This window comes from Portunus trituberculatus, chromosome 17 (assembly GCF_017591435.1).
Source record: "Portunus trituberculatus isolate SZX2019 chromosome 17, ASM1759143v1, whole genome shotgun sequence".
NCBI classification, from domain to species: domain Eukaryota; kingdom Metazoa; phylum Arthropoda; class Malacostraca; order Decapoda; family Portunidae; genus Portunus; species Portunus trituberculatus.
This window is the reverse complement of record NC_059271.1, coordinates 30386134-30406832: the sequence shown is the minus strand read 5'-3', so window position 1 is coordinate 30406832 and position 20699 is coordinate 30386134. Positions and strand designations below refer to the sequence as shown.

At 40.6% G+C, this 20699-nt stretch overlaps 1 protein-coding gene across 1 annotated transcript; it reads right to left on the bottom strand.

The window, feature by feature from the left end:
- Nucleotides 1-2293: 2293 nt before the first annotated feature.
- LOC123504809 (small ubiquitin-related modifier 3-like) lies at nucleotides 2294-13611 on the bottom strand. Its single transcript, XM_045255644.1, has 3 exons — nucleotides 13521-13611; nucleotides 10475-10600; nucleotides 2294-4150 (listed from the first exon to the last, which is right to left on the bottom strand). The coding sequence occupies exons 1-3, from the start codon at nucleotides 13536-13538 to the stop codon at nucleotides 3995-3997; spliced, it is 300 nt and encodes a 99-aa protein (XP_045111579.1). The 5' UTR covers nucleotides 13539-13611; the 3' UTR covers nucleotides 2294-3994.
- Nucleotides 13612-20699: the final 7088 nt, after the last annotated feature.

Below are 20699 nucleotides of genomic sequence, written 5' to 3'. Positions count from 1 at the left end.
TTATTGACATTAGGAAATGCCTATGGAGGTCAGAAGATTAATGGCCACAGTCTTCACTATTTTAATTCCCACATAAGTTTCTGCAGCTGCATAAAATCACCAAATAGTAAGCAGAATGAATATGAAAACACGTCATGGTACTGAAGGGGTTAATAAACTAGTAGGGAACTAAGAAACATATTTGGATGTGGCATGCAAATGCAGCAAAAGTCGTTAATGTTTTGTCAAGGTTATCTACACAGCACAGGACATGGGCACACACTTTTCCCAAATGCCCTGACCTCATCTTGGCTTATAAGGTCCAAAGCATTATCACTGGCATGCCATCTCCCCTTAACTGGGGGTCACCCTTAATGGGACAGAAATATTTATACTTTTCTTTGAATGATAAATATACAGCAAATCACATTAGAAAGACAAGCTTCAATTAGGTTCTGTGGCAATTTTTACAATGTTGCAGTTGGCTAAAGGAATAAATACCTCCTCAACATGGATTCTGGAGTCCTGTGTATGTTGACACACACATACAAATATATATATATATATATATATATATATATATATATATATATATATATATATATATATATATATATATATATATATATATATATGGATTTCTCGAATTATGTGAGGGATACATTCCTGAATATGCGATTTTAGAATAACACAAGGTAAAAAAATTTTAATAATTTCTTATATTACAAAGATTATTTAGAATAACACAATGTTAAGAAAATCAAATTGCATGGTAGGTTTAGTTCCATGATGCAGACATCAAGTGTCACCAAGTGTTCCCCATGTGTACACCTAACACGTTGCATCCTTAAACTAAATGTCAGCTGAATGCAGTCCTTCAAACTTGGTATGTACTGTACAGTTTAGTTCAGTAATCATGTTTACTTTATGCAACTTTTACATTATACGATTCCTTCAGGAATGTATCCCTCACATAATTTGAGAAATCCATATATATATATATATATATATATATATATATATATATATATATATATATATATATATATATATATATACAATCTCAGATTAAATTAATATCAGTAAGCCATGCAATACCTTCATGGTTGTACACTGTTTTAGCATACAATGAACCTGTAAGAGCCAACTTCATAAGTGTGCTAATTATTGGGTGATACCCGCTGATGTCTCAACAATTATGTATTTGGTTATTTTGTTGAGTGGTTGCTTCATTTCACTAATATTCCTTCCTCATATCAACACTACATTCTGCCAGCTTTTCATGCCAAATATCTCAATAAATTATATGACTTTATCTTTTATTATAGCACAGAAATTTATACTGTCTCTAGTTGTCATGACAATTTTCTTGGATGAAACAAGTATTGAAAAAAAGAAAAACTAATAGTAAAGAAAAAAAAAATGGAATCCAAAACTTCAAGGTTAAGTCAAGCCAAAACTTAAAAGCAGTACATTTGATGTTATTTTGTACTATAACATTTTTATTCTTTTGTGGATGCTGCTTTTTTTCTGATTCCTTAAAGTTGTATCCTACAATTGATCTCCTTCCCAAAGAATGTCACAGTGGAATTTATTTCATAGTGGTTCATTAATATCAAACTGTGGCCTAAAATAATAGTAATGATGATAATAATAATAATAAAGATAATATAATAATAATAATAATAATAATAATAATAATAATAATAATAATAATAATATATTTTAAAGCATATATATTAAAAATAAAAATGATAATAACAATAATGATTAAAAGAGGGAATAAAATTATATAGTAAGAATAACTACCCTAAGAATTAAGACAAGTGACAAGATTAAACATGGGAACTGTTAGTTGTGAGAATTTACACTTCATCACTGAAGATTAACAATTAATAAACAATTAACCTGAAATCTAATACAAAAATATGGTCTCCTTGCACATTACTATTAAATGGGGGTTTCACAAGTATGATAGCCTTTGCCCCACTAAACCAGCAATGCTCCTTTACCTTGGTGGCATTCTCCAGCACCAAAAGGAAAGCAGCTGCTGAGGCCATTTCATTCCCAGGAAGGGAGTGTACAAGAGGGAACACTATCTACTGCACCATAAGTCACGGGCAAAATAATGTACAAGCTCTGTGTCTGACATTTCCTTAATGCACACAGCTGGGAGTTACCTTATACAAACTAATAACTTACCTAGACACAAATATTTATCATATCTGAGAAAAAAATGCTCAGATGCCTCATACAAACTACTGACTTAAATGCAAGTACTAATATTACTTTAGGAATTGTACAAAGTTACAAGTCATTCTTATCTTTAATTTGTAATATATGCACTTAGCAACCATTTTGGTCTACATTCAATAATTACTGTAGCTATCAACATCCTAATATTTTACAACACCTGAAGGGTTTATGAAAAGAATCTCTCCTGTTTATGAGACACTAAAGTCTCAATTCATTCATTCCTCACAGCATCAAGTATAAAATCAAGTACAAAATATTCAACTTCTGCTGAAAAAATAACTTTCATTGTAATTAGGCTTGTAATGTATGGCCATCTAACATTTAATCTTCTTATTCTTCAAATATATGAAGGTTATAATTTAAAGGATACATACATTACTGAATTTAGAAAATAAAGAGTTGCTGAAAATGAAACCATACTTAATTTCTACAAGACACCATCAAAATCTAAAATCTATAAGTATTGTTAAAGTACCTTGGGCCAGGTGCATAAATGGTTCAGGTGCAGAGTGGTGCCATGGAAACCAACAATGGTCATGATCACTGGGTCTACAACAGGCTGGTCAAAAGCCTCCACCAAACACAACTACAACCAACAACTTAGGATACTTCCATTTAAGATTTACTTACATTCCAAAATGTAATGGTCTAAGCCTTCTCAAATTGTGATCCATAAAAAGAAAGAAATTAAGAAAAAAATAAATTGAACCAAAGGAAAACAAACATTACACTATAATCAAATTTCCACATTAACCAAATAGTAGGGCCTAGGTGAAGGTGGAGGTACAGAGAAAAATATAAACTGCTTTAGAAGAGTGGAAAGTGTGATTAAGGATCAAGTTTACGAAACACTATTTACCAAAGATATCAATTTCTATATTCTGGTAATTCGGAGAAAATAGCATCTCTCTCTCTCTCTCTCTCTCTCTCTCTCTCTCTCTCTTCCATGTGACATACCAAGCATTGCTAGTTTTATGGTAAAGTATCAATTCATACTCCATAACATAATTCAGTGCATGCTTGCAACAATGTCTCAAATCCAACTTAAATAATACTGAAGATGTTGGATTTCTGCAATACAAATTATATTGCATAACACTTTAGGTGATGTCTGACCACAGTTGAAGATGGATGTTCACTTTTGGCTTGGACCTACTCTGGTAATTACAATAAATGAGAAAAAATGAGATAAAGGAGCAAGAGACTTTTATGATATTAAATAATATCAGATAGCTTAACTTTTGAGTAAAGCAGGAGACTGAAGAGAAAAATGACCATATCTCTTGTTTGTTTGCTTTTACCAAAAAACAGTATATACAGTGGCCACTTGCACTCTAGTGAAACTAAATACTGGTGAAAAAGAATATTTGACATCTTTTATGAAAGCCATAACAAAAACATTTTCTGCTCTAGTGGACCAGATTCAAACTAAAGGATGTATACTAGACTCCTCTGATGGTCCAGACTGAGCAAAACTCATAAATGATGGAGTCTAGATTAATGACAGTTAACAATAATGATACATGTGGAAAAGAACAATGCATTCAATAGTATATGCCTTGTTTTGGAAACAAAGAAAAGTTGCATTTTTTAAACACCTTCTCAGAACAAGTAGATATACAACAGACAATAAAACATCTTACTTGAGCATCATCATTTTCATAAAAATATCAGAAGATACTTTTTTTTCCATAGGACACAGTTAGTAGAGGCTGAAGGGTAAACAGCTTAATCAAGAGGACTTGAAAATACAGGAGGGTCACAAGGGTTGGAGGTGATGATGGCAGCTCCCCCCAGTCTGTTGCTGGTAGACCTCAATGGTGTCACCATCTTCCATTTCTAAACCTTGTGGAGTATCATTTTCAGATATGGGTTGGCCATCAAATCTAAACCTTACTGTGGTTTGAACGAGTTTCTGGAAGAGTCATCATTATTATATGTAAATATCTAAAAAGTAAATATAAATCTAGAGCATACATACTTCAATCCTATTCAAACAAAACAATATGAAAGAGAATTAGCCTTATAATAGTGGAAAGTATTATTCATGCCAGTATAACAATAATACTCAAAATATGAGCATCATCTTAATACTGGAGTAAGGAAAATCCTCATCCATACAACTCAAGTATTATGTCAGCATAATGCAGGTAAATTTTTAACAAAATTCTACAAGTGTGGGATAACAATCCATTTTCACCATATTCCTGTTTCTTTTTCTCTGCACTCTGGCCACCAGTAGTCACCTCAACAACACATCCACAACTAATATCATTGCTCCACCTTCCTTTACTTGTATGGATCTCCCAAGTAAATCAACCTTTTTCCTTCACTTCTGAATCCTATGCTATGAGGATGATCAGAAAGTAATGACAGTCGGACTCGTAGCTGAGAGACTATATATGCTGGGAGGGAGGGGAGCAAGGGGCAGCAAGTATTGCCTGTTGTGGTGTGTTTGAGCTTGTTGCTGTTTATCTGGGTTACATTTTCTCATTGTGCTGTGCAATTGCGTCATTGTTGGTTTATGCCTCTAACTGGATACATGGATTTTTGGAAAGAAGGTTGCACTTTCACAAGGTGGAAACTCGAGAAAAAAGTAACGGAGATCAGAGGGGAATTATTGGAAGTTTTTCCCAAGTCTACTCCATCACTGGAAACTGTTTCCCGCTAGATTCGAGCTTTCACAGCCGGAAAAATTCAGCTAGAAGATGATCATCATCCTGGCCGCCCTCCACATCCGTGACTGAAGCAACAACTGTCTGTGCATGTTCCATCATTGACGAAGATCCAACTGTTACTCTTCGATTCTTATCCTTGGAGCTTGGTATCAGTTATGGGAGTGCACATGACATCGTGCATGAACACTTAGGGCTGAGGAAGAAGTGTGTTCGATGGATACCTCATTTGCTTACGGAAGAGCAGAAATGCGAACGGGTGCAGATTTGTCATCTATGGCTGGCTGAATTCGAGCCAAATGGTCCGAAACAGTTCTCAGATGTTGTTACTGGAGATGAGTGTTGGATTTCCTTCTTCACCACCAGAGACAAGCAGTCTAACTTGGTGTGGCTGAGTGATGAAGAGCCTCGACCTCAGATTTTGAAGGAAAGATTTCGCAACAGGAAGCGCCTTTTCACCATCTTCTTCAATTCTCAAGGACCAATGTGTGTGGATGTAATGCCTCAACACTCAACTATCACAGCCCAGTACTACACTGACCACGTCCTTCCTAAAGTCCTGGAACATCAGGCCAAGTCTGCACCAACCCGTCGCCGATCACACCTTTTGCTGCACCACGACAATGCTGGCCCCCACAAAGCTCGCCTCACTGTGCCCTGGAGCAGCAGGGAATCACACTTCTCCCCCACCCACCCTACTCGCTGGACCTTGCTTCCTGTGATTTTTGGTTGTTTTCAAAAATCAAGGGTGCGATCGCAGGGAAGCTGTTTCATCACATACAAGATCTTGCAAGAATAGTCAATTCAAAGCTACGAAGTGTATTGGCTTCTGAGTACCGTGATTGCTTCATGAAGTGGCGAAGGAGGATGGAACATTGCATACAGGCAGGAGGGGAGTACTTTGAAGGAATGTAGGCTACTATTTGGATTTACCTCTGTACTGTGAAAATATAACTGTCATTACTTTTTGATCACACCTCATATTATACATTAATGAGCCAGTCAAAGCCTTGTACACTGTTCACACTAATGAGCAACATAATACCTAAAATATAAAATAAAGTCAATTCTTGATTAACACAGAGGTTACATTCCTGGAGACATGTTACTCAAACATATTTTTCCTATAGAAAACAATGGTAATAGGGGGGTTATGTTCTTGGCCACTGAGAAAGTCTGCCTATTTGGGGAATTTTGTTACTTAAATCTTAAAAAATACTATCAATACATCACTAGGTCAGGAAAACAATGAAAAGACATATTCTCACCTGCGCATCTTTCTTGTCCAGGAAATTAGAAAACTATTAATCAAGCATGATTTGAAATGCCAAGAAAATATCCTATATTCATACATTTATCATCAATGTGTTTAATGAAATAAACCACGACTATAATTTGGCGGTGGTTGGTAGCAGTGTTTGTTTACCATCACCTCAGCTGTTGAGCCATGCAGTCCAGACCATGCTGCCTCACCATTCCACCACAAACAACTTAGAAAATTTTACAAAGAGAACCAGTCCTATTACTGCTGCAGAGCATGATTTATTAATAGACTTGGTGAGCCAAGAAAAAGTGTTTCTTAACACGGGAGAGAATCGCCACCTCCTTCAACTGTACAGGCTATGGGAAGAAGACAGTCCACCACCAGCTATCTACATAAAAGGATACTTATCAAGCGATAAAGACATACAACTAAACATAAGCTAAGTAGAACTCTGATAGAAAACAAAACCTAGGAGACGGAAATACGGTGATAGAAGGCAGTGATGTTGTTTTGTTTGTACTTTCTAGGTTTGGTTCCAATCAAATTTTTGCAAAGTACAGATAAATCTTGATTTACACGTTTTTGTTAATACGTAACCGGAAAAATATCATAATTAATTAAATTTGCGCGATTGGTTTAGTACTTATAAGCGATTTGGCCCAACCGCATTTTCAAACCGAGCGCCAGACGCAATTTCAAACTGCACGCCAGAGAGTGGACAGCGACGGCAAGTGCTTGTGAGGGGTGAAGACATTGGCGTCCTGCATTTATTCTTTTACTAGTGTTTACTTTTATATTGTGGGGTTATTTTTGATAAAGTGGAAAAGCTCAGAGGAAGATGGTGACTGACTGTGGTGTGAGTGGTGAAGGCAGTGACGCAGTGAGTGTTGTGTTTATGTATTCTTTGTTTTGTTGTTTTCTCTTATCATTATTTGCTTTCTCTTATTATTTCTTGATTTTCCCTTTACTTTAAATACACTTCTAGTATTTAGAATGGTAAATAATAAAAACATGTTAATTTAGCCAAATAAATAGAGTATTTTGTACAAATTTTTGGGGGACCACATCCTGCATCCCCCTATTCTTATGAAAATTACTAGTTTGTTTTACGCGAATTTTGATATACACGATGCCTCTTGGAACGCATCTATCGAGTAAATCGAGAGTTACCTGTAGGCTATTTGAACGATAACTTATATATTTTTGTTTCTAATATCAATTACTGTATTTTATGGTTCGTAACACGCATGGACTCATAAAACACACAGAGTTTTAGCAGACACTGAAATGAAAAAAATATATAAATGAGCACATCTTTAAGTTCTGAATATTAAGTGAAGGATTTCACCTGACATTTGAGGACTCTCACATGCATTTAGATCATTCTTAGATCCCAACATTCTGCATTTAAAAACTTTAATATTTGCTAGTAACCTACGTACCAATCCTGTTGTGAGATATAAACATGAACAGGTTTCCCACGCTATTCGATGCCTCATTATTTGATATTTTGATTTTCTGATTGTTATGAATTATATTCACCTGCTCATTTTCCATTGTTTGGGTTCATGTATCTAATTTTTAACCAATCATCCAAATGTAAGCAAACACACCGCGATCATAGTGCTACCCACGCTTCAGCCACCACCCATCAAAACTCATTCCTGCTAGATGTAGGAATAATTAGTGAACAGGATACTGGTTTTTTTTTCTGTATGTCTTTTGTTTGTCCTCCACAGGAGTTGCCAATCCAAAGGCCTGGTTCTGGAGCAATTCCAAGCCACCTGTAGCATCAAGATCAATATCAAAATCAGTTCTGTTCAGTCACCAGTGCTTGTTTTGCTAAATTTCACATTCATTGTTGGGTATTACGAGTGATAAAAGCCCAAGAAGAAGAGTGATCCAAGCATGATGTTTTTGAAGTGGCCTGCAACACCTAGTGTTGGTGAACTGAAGGCCAAAGGACCAAGGAAAAGCTTGTCTTTAAAGAAAAAATGGAAATTGTTAAGAGCCATGAGGAAGCTAGGGAGCCAACTTCATCACCAGAACCCTACAGTTGCCCCACTCTATTGTCTCCACCATCATCAAACAAGTAGCAAGTGTGAAGAAAGTAGGTGAGACAGCTTCTACATTAAAGGCAACATCCTTGCCTGTGTATCAGCGCACCTCACGCCCAAGGACGAAACAATGTCACTGTCCAAAAGAAGTTTGAAACACTGAAGAACAGACATTGGATCCCTTTCATGGTGTGCAATAATATTGGGATGAACATTAGATAATTCCTGTTTCAAGGAAGCAAGCACATCTGGTCGCTTATCAGCAAATGGATCAGATAAGTGAGTGAAACATGATGCAGAGGCCAGGTGGCCCTGAGACAGAATCATCACCAGACTACTCCCCATCACTTACCGAAAGTGTTTCTACACTAGTAATGCTGTCAGTTTCACTGTCTTCTATCTCTTTTCCAAGATCATAACCTGATTTAGACTTATCTGGAGAGTCTTCCAGTAAATTCTCACTATTTATCTCATAGTTATGTCATCATCACTGCTAAACAAGGAAACAGATGCCATTATCTCTAGTTAGAAGATAAATATAAGTCTGTCTTAGGCAGACAATAGAGAACTGATGTTCTTAAGTGGTCGATGAAAATAATATTCAAATTTTCAAACAAAATAATAATGACTTGCTTTAGTTTCTGCATAAAATCCCAATACTGATTGGCTAATCAGGGGTTCTGGTCTTGTGATGCAGGGGTGGGTAAAAATAATGCCTCAAGTGTTTGTTGTTGTTTGGGAAGGAAGTTACCACCACGTGGGAAATGAAAACGACAAAATTTGTACTCAGGGCCTGATGATACACATCAGTGTATTAGTGTGGTACACACATACCACAGCTGTAATGCAATATACCACTAGCTCCTTTCTCTAATTTTCTTATCAATTCCAGGTTTTCAGCCACAGTTTGGGCCACTAGCTTACACTTAACACCATTAGGAGGCATAATTAAGAGTTTTAAGGTACAGGTAACTCTCGATTTACGCGTGTTTGATTTACACTTTTTAGTTATATCGTGACCGAAAAAATATAATTAATTTAATTTGAGCGATCGGTTTGCTTATACGCGATTTGGCCCAACCGCATTTTCAAACTGAGAACCAGATGCAATTTCAAACTGCGCACCAGAGAGCTCCGCAGCTGGCCAATAGGTGGGAGCTCCGCTCTTCTCGTGCCTCATTTGCAGTCTGCCAGCACTGAGTACAGAGGGAATCTCTTCAATCTGCCTATAATTCACCAAGATGGCCCCAAAACGTCCTTCATCTTCTTCTGCATGTGGGGTTATTTTTGATAAGTGGATTTTTGATAAAGTGGTAAAGCTCAGAGGATGATGGTGACTGACTGGTGTGAGGCAGTGACGCAGTGAGTGTTGTGTTACGTATTCTTTGTTTTGTTGTTTTCTCTTATTATTTCTTGCTTTTCCCTTTACTTTAAATACACTTCTAGTATTTAGAATGGTAAATAATAAAAACATGTTAATTTAGCCATAAATAAAGCATTTCGTGCTAATTTTTTTTGGACCACATCCCGCATCCCCTCTATCATCTATTGTTTCTTATGAAAATTACTAGTTTGTTTTACGCGAACTTTAATATATACGATGCCTCTTGGAATGTATCTATCGTGTAAATCGAGTTACCTGTACTTAAAAATACACAAACTTGCTCACTAATCAAACAAAACCAATTGGACAAAACACAGTGTACACGAGTGTCAGCCAGAGCTGCCAGACTTGTTTACAAATGCCTATCGCCATCTATTGTCCGTTTTTCACAGTACGCTAGGCGCACATTGTTTTAATTCATTTGTTTAACGTCTGGACTCAAATTAATAAATTATTATCTGGACACTTGATAAACAGAAACCCAGATAAAGGAAGTCTAGATAAACAAGGGTCGAGTGTATATGCCAAAATAATTAATTATCAGCGCTTATTAATCAATGACCTTCTTCACAAAATCCACATATTTGATGATGCATCCTCTTATATCTTCACTTACAAGTACATGAGGGCAAAACCTGATCTTATGCCTTGTGGACACTAAAAATTATCATACAATGCTCTCATCATTCATCATGAACTTTAAATCATAAAAATGTATACATTCATGGAAAAATTTAAAGCATTATCTCTCTTCATACTTGCTATGCACCTTGATCCATTTCTACAATAGGAACTAGTCTTAATAAAGATTATTATTACTACAGCAAAAGATTATCCCACTTCATACAAAATAACTTACCGATCTTTCACAGTATGCATTGATGAGCTTCTTAAGTGATGTATGTTTTTTAATCTTAAAATGCACAATTTGGCCATCTTGACCCACCACTTTTAAGTTGATGTGTTCTGATGGCTTCTCCTCCTTCTGGGGAAGAAATGTGAAGGAACTATGAAAATTCTGATCACATTAAAAATTATCATAGACAATAGCAACTATAAATTGGCTCTTAAAGTAAGCTTCCCTAGTACCTCAGTTTTACACTTGCTTAACAATCTAACCTACATAATACATAAATTTTCATTCTGTAATATCTAACACCAAAGCCAAAAGGGACAGAATGAGATGAAGAGCTATGACTTCACTCTAAGTTCTCTGGTGCACTGTGAGCCTGTAGGTGTTTTACTTCTTACATTGTCACTTACACCTACACCACACAGAACAAAGCATCAATACTAATAAAAAGAAACAACTTCCTGTTTGCTATTATGAAGGTCAAATTGATTTGTGGATATTATTATAAACAGCAAAACTTCAGTGAAATTAAGATACTTGTTTATATATATCAGCAAAAAAAAAAAATAAATAAAAAAAAACTAATTTTCATAAAAAAAAAAAAAAAAAAAAAAAAAAATCTGTTAAAAGTGCAGCACAGAAAAGTGAAGAAATCTTCACATAATTTAGCAGGAACAAATGAGCTAAAAATGAACATTCACTTAAAAAAAAAAAAAAAAAAAACAGGTCTCCAGATGTCATGGTTACCAAAATATCACAGGTTGAATGAGGTGGTATCATTGGTGTACGTGGCCTTGCGTCCGATCGGGTTCAGCGCTAGAGCAATAGAAAATTCTCTCTCTCTCTCTCTCTCTCCTGTTCTGATACCACTCTCATTCAAAAGTTGTCTCCCCGTTACATGGCGAGAGACCCAAGATATAGAAGTAAGGCGCCGTGAGACACCGTGAAATCACTGTCTCATGCACCATCCATCGTTGGTGACGCAGTGACATGGAGCGTATGTTTACTCCTGATGAGTGTTGCCAGCTCACAAGTAAAGAAAACGGGAAGAAAATAGCCAAAATATAGCCGTAAAAAGCCTAAACGTCTATCAACATGCCCCAAGTCTTGTGTGACGAATGTCCATCGACGTGCCCCGAGTCTTGCGGATAAGTTGTTATTTTTGCAATATAGTACATTTATATCATGCATACAATAAACATTGTATTTATCTTATATTATATCTATATTTGGTTGGTATTTAAAGAATGTCATTTTTTGGGGGGTAAATTTGTATCACAAGAACGAATTAATTCTATTTCCATTAATTTCTATGTCAAAAGGGATCCCAGCATAAATGACTCAGCCTACATAACTTGAATTCAGCTTATTGATGTGAGGAGGAACATATCAGTGAGGAACAGGGGTCCACTGGGTTAAATGTTGTGTTCACAATATTCCCTGTATCAGGTAGCTAAATAAGAAAAATGGTAATTCAACACTAAGTAAAGCGTTTGAAATTCTTAAAAGTATGAACCACAAACTAACTGATAGAGTGCAACTTACCCAAATACAGAGGTGTTATTGTGATGACTTAAGTTCTTACATCATTAAATAAAGGGCAGTGTTTTCATTAACCATAATGTTATAAAGTCATTATTCTAAGCATCTATTGGTATCATGATGATAGTGTTACATCAACATCAACATGGCTTTTCTCACCCTTTTCATCTTATAGGGCTTTTCATTCCGAGTAATCTGAAGCCATACATACTTATAGCAATTTGCTTTTAATGTTGGCAACAATTTTTAGATATCTACCAATTTTTTAGAAAAATGAATGACGCTGCACATGTGATGGACTGTCAGGCACTGAGGAACACTGTTACAAGTGTGTTCATTTATATGTGCATATTGTCACATTATTGCGCAAGAGTGAAATCAATCACGATGATTGGTTCTTTTGCTTGAGCATGCAGCCACTGACCAATAATAATACATAATAAATATAGTCAATCTGAGCGATTTGTGGAGAAAAGCAACTCCATTGGAATCAATCTATGCAAGATGTCTAAACAGGCAGGCTGTCACCTCAATCATTTACATTGTATCACCAGATTTTACGGTGAGAAGTAAGGTACCAACTTCATAATATTTTTTTGGCATTGCTAGTAAGGTTAGGCAGATTTGTTTTAGTTAGATCAGTTAGTTGTATCAGATAAAATGAATTTGTTCTGAGGAAGATGTATCAGCAGTGTGTGTCGCCTCAACTAGGCTACATCAGCTAGATTAGGTTAGGTTAGATAAAAGTCAGAGTTAGGTTAGTTTTAGCTACATAGATAAATTTCAATAGGTTGGCTTGGGCAGTGGTGGCAGCAAGTAGCGTTGGTGGCAAGTATTCTCCACAGTAGTAATAGTAAAAATTTTGGAGTTACTTTTGTGGTACTTTGTGACAACAAATCTATTTTCTTCTGACACATTATGATCTGGTCTGTATGAAACTTTTTTTGTTTTTCATTGCAATATGGTACTTTCTGAGGGGATATACTGTATTTTTTTTAGGAAGAGAGGAGAGAGTAATATAAAAACTACTGATATGCAACAGAAACATAGTGCAAATTCATTCAAAACAGGTCGAAAACTACAAAAAAAAAAATAGTTTAATCGTGAAATGAGACGTTGGTGTACGATTATAAATTTACCCATCTATCAAACATACTTCTTTATATGGCAATTTCTATTTACTTAGTAAATGTAGGAAAATTTCAGTCTTAAATCAAAATAAACTTTAAACACCACTTCACATGAAAGATGAAAATAAAGAAATAGGTAACTGCACTGACGATGGAAGTAGCCGAGAACCTTAGTTCTGAAGAAGGAAAGGATGCTGTAATACTTGGTGATGGCAGCGTCCCTAAGGGCAGTGGCACTGCTCCTAGTGCACTAATACCTCACAATAACAAATATCTCAAACCCCTTGTATTACGTAACTACATTTCTGTGTAACTTAGATAGCACAGGTGGTATGCCAGGAGATATATGACGGCCCCCTACTCAGCCTCAGTGTCCCCACCTTGGCTTCCTCGGACATGGTTGCCGCGGGTCTGCTCCTCGGGGTTTGTAAACACAGCCGCCGCTTACCTCCGGCTTGCTGGACAGCAACAAAATGATTCCATACCAAACTAAATTTTAAATATCCGAATATCAATAAATAAAAATACCCAACGTAACCTAAAAACAAACAAAAGTTTAATTGATAAGCTTGAGCAATGACCTTTTCTTTATATTTTATCTTTTATCAGCATTAGGATGTAGGTAAGGCAAAATGGATCCCACAAACGGGATAATTTATTTTAAGACTTTCATTATAAAATGTATTTATCTGATTAAAATTATATATGATTCTTCATTAAGAACAAGTTTGGAAGAAGTGATGATCATATATATATATATATATATATATATATATATATATATATATATATATATATATATATATATATATATATATATATATATATATATATATATATATATATATATATATATATATATATATATATATATATATATATATATATATATATATATATATATATATATATATATATATATATATATATATATATATATATATATGTGTGTGTGTGTGTGTGTGTGTGTGTGTGTGTGTATACATACATATATATATATATATATATATATATATATATATATATATATATATATATATATATATATATATATATATATATACTTGTATATTATTACGTACTTTCTCCTAATTTGCCGCTTACCAGAACAACTTCTCAGCCCTCATACCACTCACTGGGACACCAGGGGAGGACACGAGATACTCATGGGCGGGATTCGGTGGCCGTGGTTGGTTAAGCAAAGCGGCACAGGAAAGAATTAACTTGGCAGACACTTACAGGCAGACAGAACAAACAGGCAAGGAAAAGGATAGGCACAGAGTCCACTTACTGGCTTTATTCACCATAAAACCCCACCAGTAGGTTCACACAAGACAGGTACACCACAGGGCACACTAATCAGACACACGTACGACCGTGGCACACACCTCACAGTCACAGACACTGGCACTTACAGGTTACTCACGTCCTCTTGCCAGCAAGAACAAGGCAGAGAACACTCCCTCACGGCTGGTCCAGCACCACCAAGCGTTACACAGAGGAGGGGGGATGGGGTGACCACGTGGACGGCAGGACGCGGTGAGGAGCCACGGCCCATTGTGTCTTGCGACTACTCATCTAACCGCACGTGCCTAGCCCCTTGGTCCAAAAACTCAGTGGAACATTCCTCTTCGCCCTTAGCAGCTCGACACAGCTACTTTCCTCGTCCTTGTGGGTGCACTGGAGTCAGACAAGCCGTGCCACACGAGGGAAAGCAGCAGGCACGGGTTGGGGTAGGGCAGCACGGGCTCATCCACCAGCACATGCTTCAGGTCCTAAAACACCTGATACAGCTCACTCCAGTGGCCCCTAACTGGTCAGCTGGTGCAGGGACTGGCGATGGTAGCGAATCCCTTCACAAAGTCGAGGGACTAAGAAAACTCCTTACTTCGGCCACACTGGTGGGCATCAGCCACTCTGCCACAGCCTCCACCTTATCAGAGTCCCTCCGCACCAGCACAGCACCTGCTCCATAAGGCGCTTGAAGACTTCTAGGGCATCTAGGCTGAATGGGATGACAGTGAAGTGCCACAGTCCCTGACCGAAGAAGAAAGTCAAGTCATCTTCTTATCCTCCTCTGCCATCTCCATTTGGTGGTAACCTGACTTGAAGTCCAAGGTGGAAAACCAACTCTCTCCCCTCAACGCGTACAGGTGTCATATACCCGTGGCAGGGGGGTACAAGTCCTACACAGCAACCTCGTTAAGGGCCCTGTAATTCACACAGAACCTCTTCTTGTCATCCTTCTTGTCGGCGAGGGCCACTGGCAATGGCCAGGGCTGTTCGACCGCTCAGTGAGACCCAGAGTGGCCATCTCCTCCTCAGCTCATGGTATGATCCTGCTGCTTGGCTGGGGCCACTCGGCGTGGAGTCTCTTTCACTGGGGAATGGCTCAGTTCAGCGCCGCCGTTTCGGCGTCGCCGTTCAGCGCCACCATTTCAGCGACAGACTATTCAGCGACACCCATTCAGCACCACCAAATAAACAATTTACTCAAAGAATCACACTTTCAAAATTTAAAGCATTTAAAGTGTTTTAAAGGGTATTCTTCATTCTTTATATTTTATAACATAATTCTGTGACTTAATTTAGTATATCGATAAAGATATCCTTCATGAGAAAATTTCACTCTTCTTCTATTGATTTATACTAGTTGCTGCATGGATTAACCTTTGAAATTTTGAGTCTAACAGAAGTCAAAATAGCAGGTGTCAGCTCCAAAAGTGAACAATACAGAGGTGAGAAGCAGGCAGCTATAGAGGCACAAAAGCTAGCAGGTAGGAACAGGCAAACACAGCCAGGAGCCAGCTCAAGCAGGCAGGCAAATAGCGTTCCACTCCAAGCTAACACAGTCTGTTGCTGGTAAGCTGAACCTCACGAACATCGCGCCTCACAAAAAAAAAAAAAAAAAAAAAAAAAAAAAAAGGGGTTGGAGAAGGATCGAGGGATAAAAAGAAGGAATAAAGTGAAGCTTTTGCAAGTTGTTGACCACAGGAAAATAATAGGCAAATCTTTACTATTTTTGTTTAGTAGTTGTTTAGTAGTTTAGTTACTTTAGTATGATATCCATGTAGTATTTCATATAAGTTATAATATATACAAAGATAGTAATGATATCTCTAATATGCAAACATAGAGACATTAGGTGTTCCGTTCTTTTAAGATAAGCAATTACTCTCTATAAATGTCACACGTCATTATGTTGTCATTAATGGGTAAACTGTCGGCACCTTGTTTCCTCCTCCTCCTCCTTAATTCAAAGATTATACGAACAGCAAAGACACCTACTAATGCCAGTGAGAAGTGCACAAGCACTGAATAGATTGGTACCGAATAGTCTGGCGCTGAAACATCATCGCTGAAATTGCGGCGCTGAATCGTATTGTATCCCTTTCAGTCGAGGATCAATATGTCTGGATACGGTGCTTCACCAAGGATGTGCGCCCCAGATCCAGGCCACCCTTGCTGAATGTGTCTACATACCGGCACAGTAAAAGTCGCATCATCCCCACATGGTCCTCCATCAACTGACCAGCATTCCCGCATGCCAAGTCTTCCAGTTGAGAAGACAGCAATCCTCCAGACGTTTTTTTTTTTTTTTTTTTTTTTTATTTACACCATGTGGGCTTTTCACGGGAATTTATGGGCTAAAGGGGGTACTTTTTTGGGGCACCTCCTATCTCAAAGCCCACCCGCTAGGAACCCGCTGCCCCGAGTGAGGAAGCCCTACCTACACTCGGGCCGTGGACAGGATTCGAACCTGTGCGCTTGGAGACCCCTCGGACCCCAAAGCATGCATGGTTTCACTGTACCACGGCGGCCCCTGCCCGGCTACGCATGTCTTCACCACTAGTTGTCTCTTACCTGGTGTAACAATGGCAGCATAGGACTCGCAGCGCCCTTCCGTGGTCTGGAGCAGCTTCCCTTCAGCAGCTGGTGTGGTAACACGCCAGAACTCAACACAGGACACGTGCTTAGCATCGCCACTCGGAAGTAAGAGCACCTCGACCGTCATTGTGCATCCACTCCACAGTGTCTGCCTCAAGAGGTCCAGGCTCGCCTCACACTGCGTCTAGTAGACCATCCTGAGCAGGCACGGATCCTCAATATCAGTGACAAGCACAGGCAGCTCCACCCACGCCAGTAATGGCCTTCACAGGTCCGTTGAAAGGGATGCAGTGGGCTGTCACACCACACAGGCGCTGCTCAGTCGTGGGAAGTCCTGTAATGTCCACATAGTCACTTTTAGCGAACGTCCTCCCCCTCCATGAGTCTGTCAGGAGACAACATAGCTTCCTGTCTATCCCGCCTGTCACCTGAGCTGCCAGCGGCATGTGGCACCGGCGGCATATGTTGCGTTGGACCCCCGGAGAAGCGATGGCTAATCCATGGACCCTGTACTCAGCCCAGTAGCATTTCCCGTCAGCATGGTGATCTCTTTAGGCCGTATGTAGTCCACAGCCATGTATGTGCCCCATCTTACTACACCTCTACCAGTTCTGGTAGAACACAAGGTGACGCACATCCTCCACCAAACGTGTCAACCACGTCTCCTTGCACTGGTGCTTCTTGTGGTCAAGGGTATACTACACTTCCAACACACGCCCCGGAAGCTACCTGGGATGGCCTTCCCTGACAGTGGAAGTGAGACAGCCTGCGAACGGCGGACTCGTAAATGAAAGCGGGGTGATGACGACCATGTGCATGCTGCTGCTTGCGTACACCATACCAAGTACTTCAGCTGGCGCCCTGGTGAAGCCTCCATTTCCACGCACTAAACACAACTACACATCCGCCTGCAAGTGGTGCCCAAATCATCTACCCAGCACTGCTACTACACTGGGGTACACAGTGCATTGTGCTGAGGTGAGGTGCACTAAGACCTCCAGTGCTGGTCCTCGGAGACTATAGAGACGAGCTATAAAGCCCACTCAGCTCCGTCCCGGCCCTCTGCAGCTGCCAGCATCTCAAACTGCGCCAGGTAGGCCTCTCGCATGTACTCTTCCATCGAACTCAGACAGCTTTCTTTTCTGCACAGGTCATGGTAGCCAATGGCGTGGTGGAGTCAAGAAAACTGAATCAGGAAGCGGAGGGGACACAGGAGGGATGATGAGAGGGAACAGAGCCAGTCTGTCAGACTGTCCGGATGGCCAGCCATGCATGTGGTTCCAGTGGAACCACATGCGTTCTCTGCCCTCCGCCAGTGTGATAGCCCCTTTTTTAGGGTGCACATGAAAGCCACTCCACTCGCCTCCCAACACGTTCTTCCCGACTTGGTCGGTGTTGCCAACTCTTGCTTCACCGTCGCCATTTTCCTTTCCACAGATGCTATTTCTTCCCTCACGGCACTCAGGCCTTCTTGCTCTTCACACCGGGCATCTATATACTGGCGTGACTTCTTTCTCACATCTTGCCAATTATGATTCATCAGCAAAACAGCCTCCTTCATCTCCTTCATCTTCATTTCTCCTCGTGCCTCGCATGCCTACATATCCATCTTTTCTTGCATCTCATGTGCCCAGGTGTCCATCTTTTTCATCATGGCAGCCAGGAGTGCTGCAATGTCTGGCTGCCCAGCCGTGGTCGTCATACCGTTGCTGTCTGTGACTGCCATTCTGTCACTCACGACTTGACCATTCACCATGCAGTGACCCCAATTTTCTACACCTGGTCACATCCCACTCACTCCTGACTACAGCTTGTTACATACACCGCCTTCTCCTCTCCTCACCTACCGTTTACCAGGGAACTCTTTAGCCTTCACAGCACTCACAGGAACACCAGGGGAGAACACGAGATACTCATGGGCGGAATTCGGTGGCTGTAGTCGAAAGCGAAGTGGCACAGAAAGGAATTCACTGGGCAGACACTTATAGGCAGACAGAACAGACAGGCACATTGGGAAAAGGGTCCACTTACTAGCTTTATTCACTATAAACCCCCAATAGCAGGTACACACAAGACAGGGTACATGAACGAGACACGACCATGGCACGCATCTCACAGTCACAGACACTGGTACACATATAGGTTACTCACGGCCTCCTGCCAGTGAGAGGAAGGCAAAATACTACGGCATAAAACACTCCCTCACGGCTAGTCTAGTACCATAGAGGCTGAGGAGGGGTGGTTAAGTGGACGGCAAGATGCGCTAACGCGTCACTGTGTCTGGCGACTATTTAACTGTCCACATCTGGCCGCTTGGTACAGGAACCGGTACAGCGATCCTTTACGCACTTATCAACTCAACACAGCTACTTTCTTCGTACGCGCGTGCATCGGAGTTAGACGAGGCGTGCCACACAAGAGGAAGCAGGTGCATCTGGTGTAGCTGGCGCCGGTCCTCTCTCTTTATACGTCCTGAGCCTCCAAGGTGCAGCCTCCCTCCCCTGCAACACCACACCCGCGTGAGCCACACGAAAGCTCGACGCAGGATCTACTCTGGGTCCTCCTGTAGGCTACCAGCGAGGAAACGCTCCCGCCGAAGCTTCTGGGTGGCGTGCCGTGCCCGCTCGCCTTATTGTATCCTCACGGCGGGTGGGGCAGGCAGCGTGTAGCCTCGTCTCTGGCGACGCCCTATGCTAGTAGGCACGGCAAGACTCTAGCCCAGCTCTAAGAGTAGTTCATGGCGCTCCTCAAACAACACCCGTCCTTGGAACCACTCATGAAGGAAAGTGGGCGCAGGCCGTACCTGACGGTCAAACCTCGGTCAGCAGCATATGACATGACTGGTGAAGGAGGGCTTCGGTTCATGGCGCTCCTCAAACAACACTCATGAAGAAAGGTAGGCGCAGGCCATACCTGACGATCAACCCTTGATCAGTAGCACATCATGTTGGTGAAAGAGAGCTTCGATCCTCGGCCTCATCATGAGCCCAGCGCCCTGCAGCAGATGGTCATCGTTCATGGCGTGTCCACCACCATCACGCCAGAGGCCTTCCTTTGGCTCAAGAGGCTCGTCGTCGCAGGTGAGCCCCGCCTTCCCTCGTTGAAGGGGCTGTGCCCAGCTTGGTCCACCTCCTCGACCTGGGCCGCTTCCACGTGGGCCTGTACACCGCTGAGCCTAATCTGTGCGGCCACTGCTGTCGGTTCGGGTATCAGAGCTGGAAGTGTAAGTCGGCGCTGCACTGCAGATACTGTTCTGGGGGTCATCCTTCATCCAGCTGCAGGAGAAAGTACGTGCTGGCACCAGAGTCGTCCCGCTGTGTTACAATTGTGGGGTCGACCACAACGCCTCTTAGTGCCGCTGGTCTGACAAGCCCAGGCCCGCCAGGTAGCCATAGACGCCCAACACCACTGTCGGCCTCTCCAAGATGGTTTTTTTTGACCCGCCCCACCTGTGCAACATAATGCTTGTACAAATGGCGTCCCGTCATGGTTCGACTTCCCTGCTCTGCCTCTGCCAGCCGCCCAACCATCATGCATTTCCGCCCCTGCCTGGCACAACTGCCCCAGCCCAGTTTGGGGCGGCTCAACCTCCCGTACCTGCCACATGGCCACCTGTCCCTGTGCCACCCAGGACTGCTCTATACTATAATAGTGGCTGTGAGTGCAGCCCC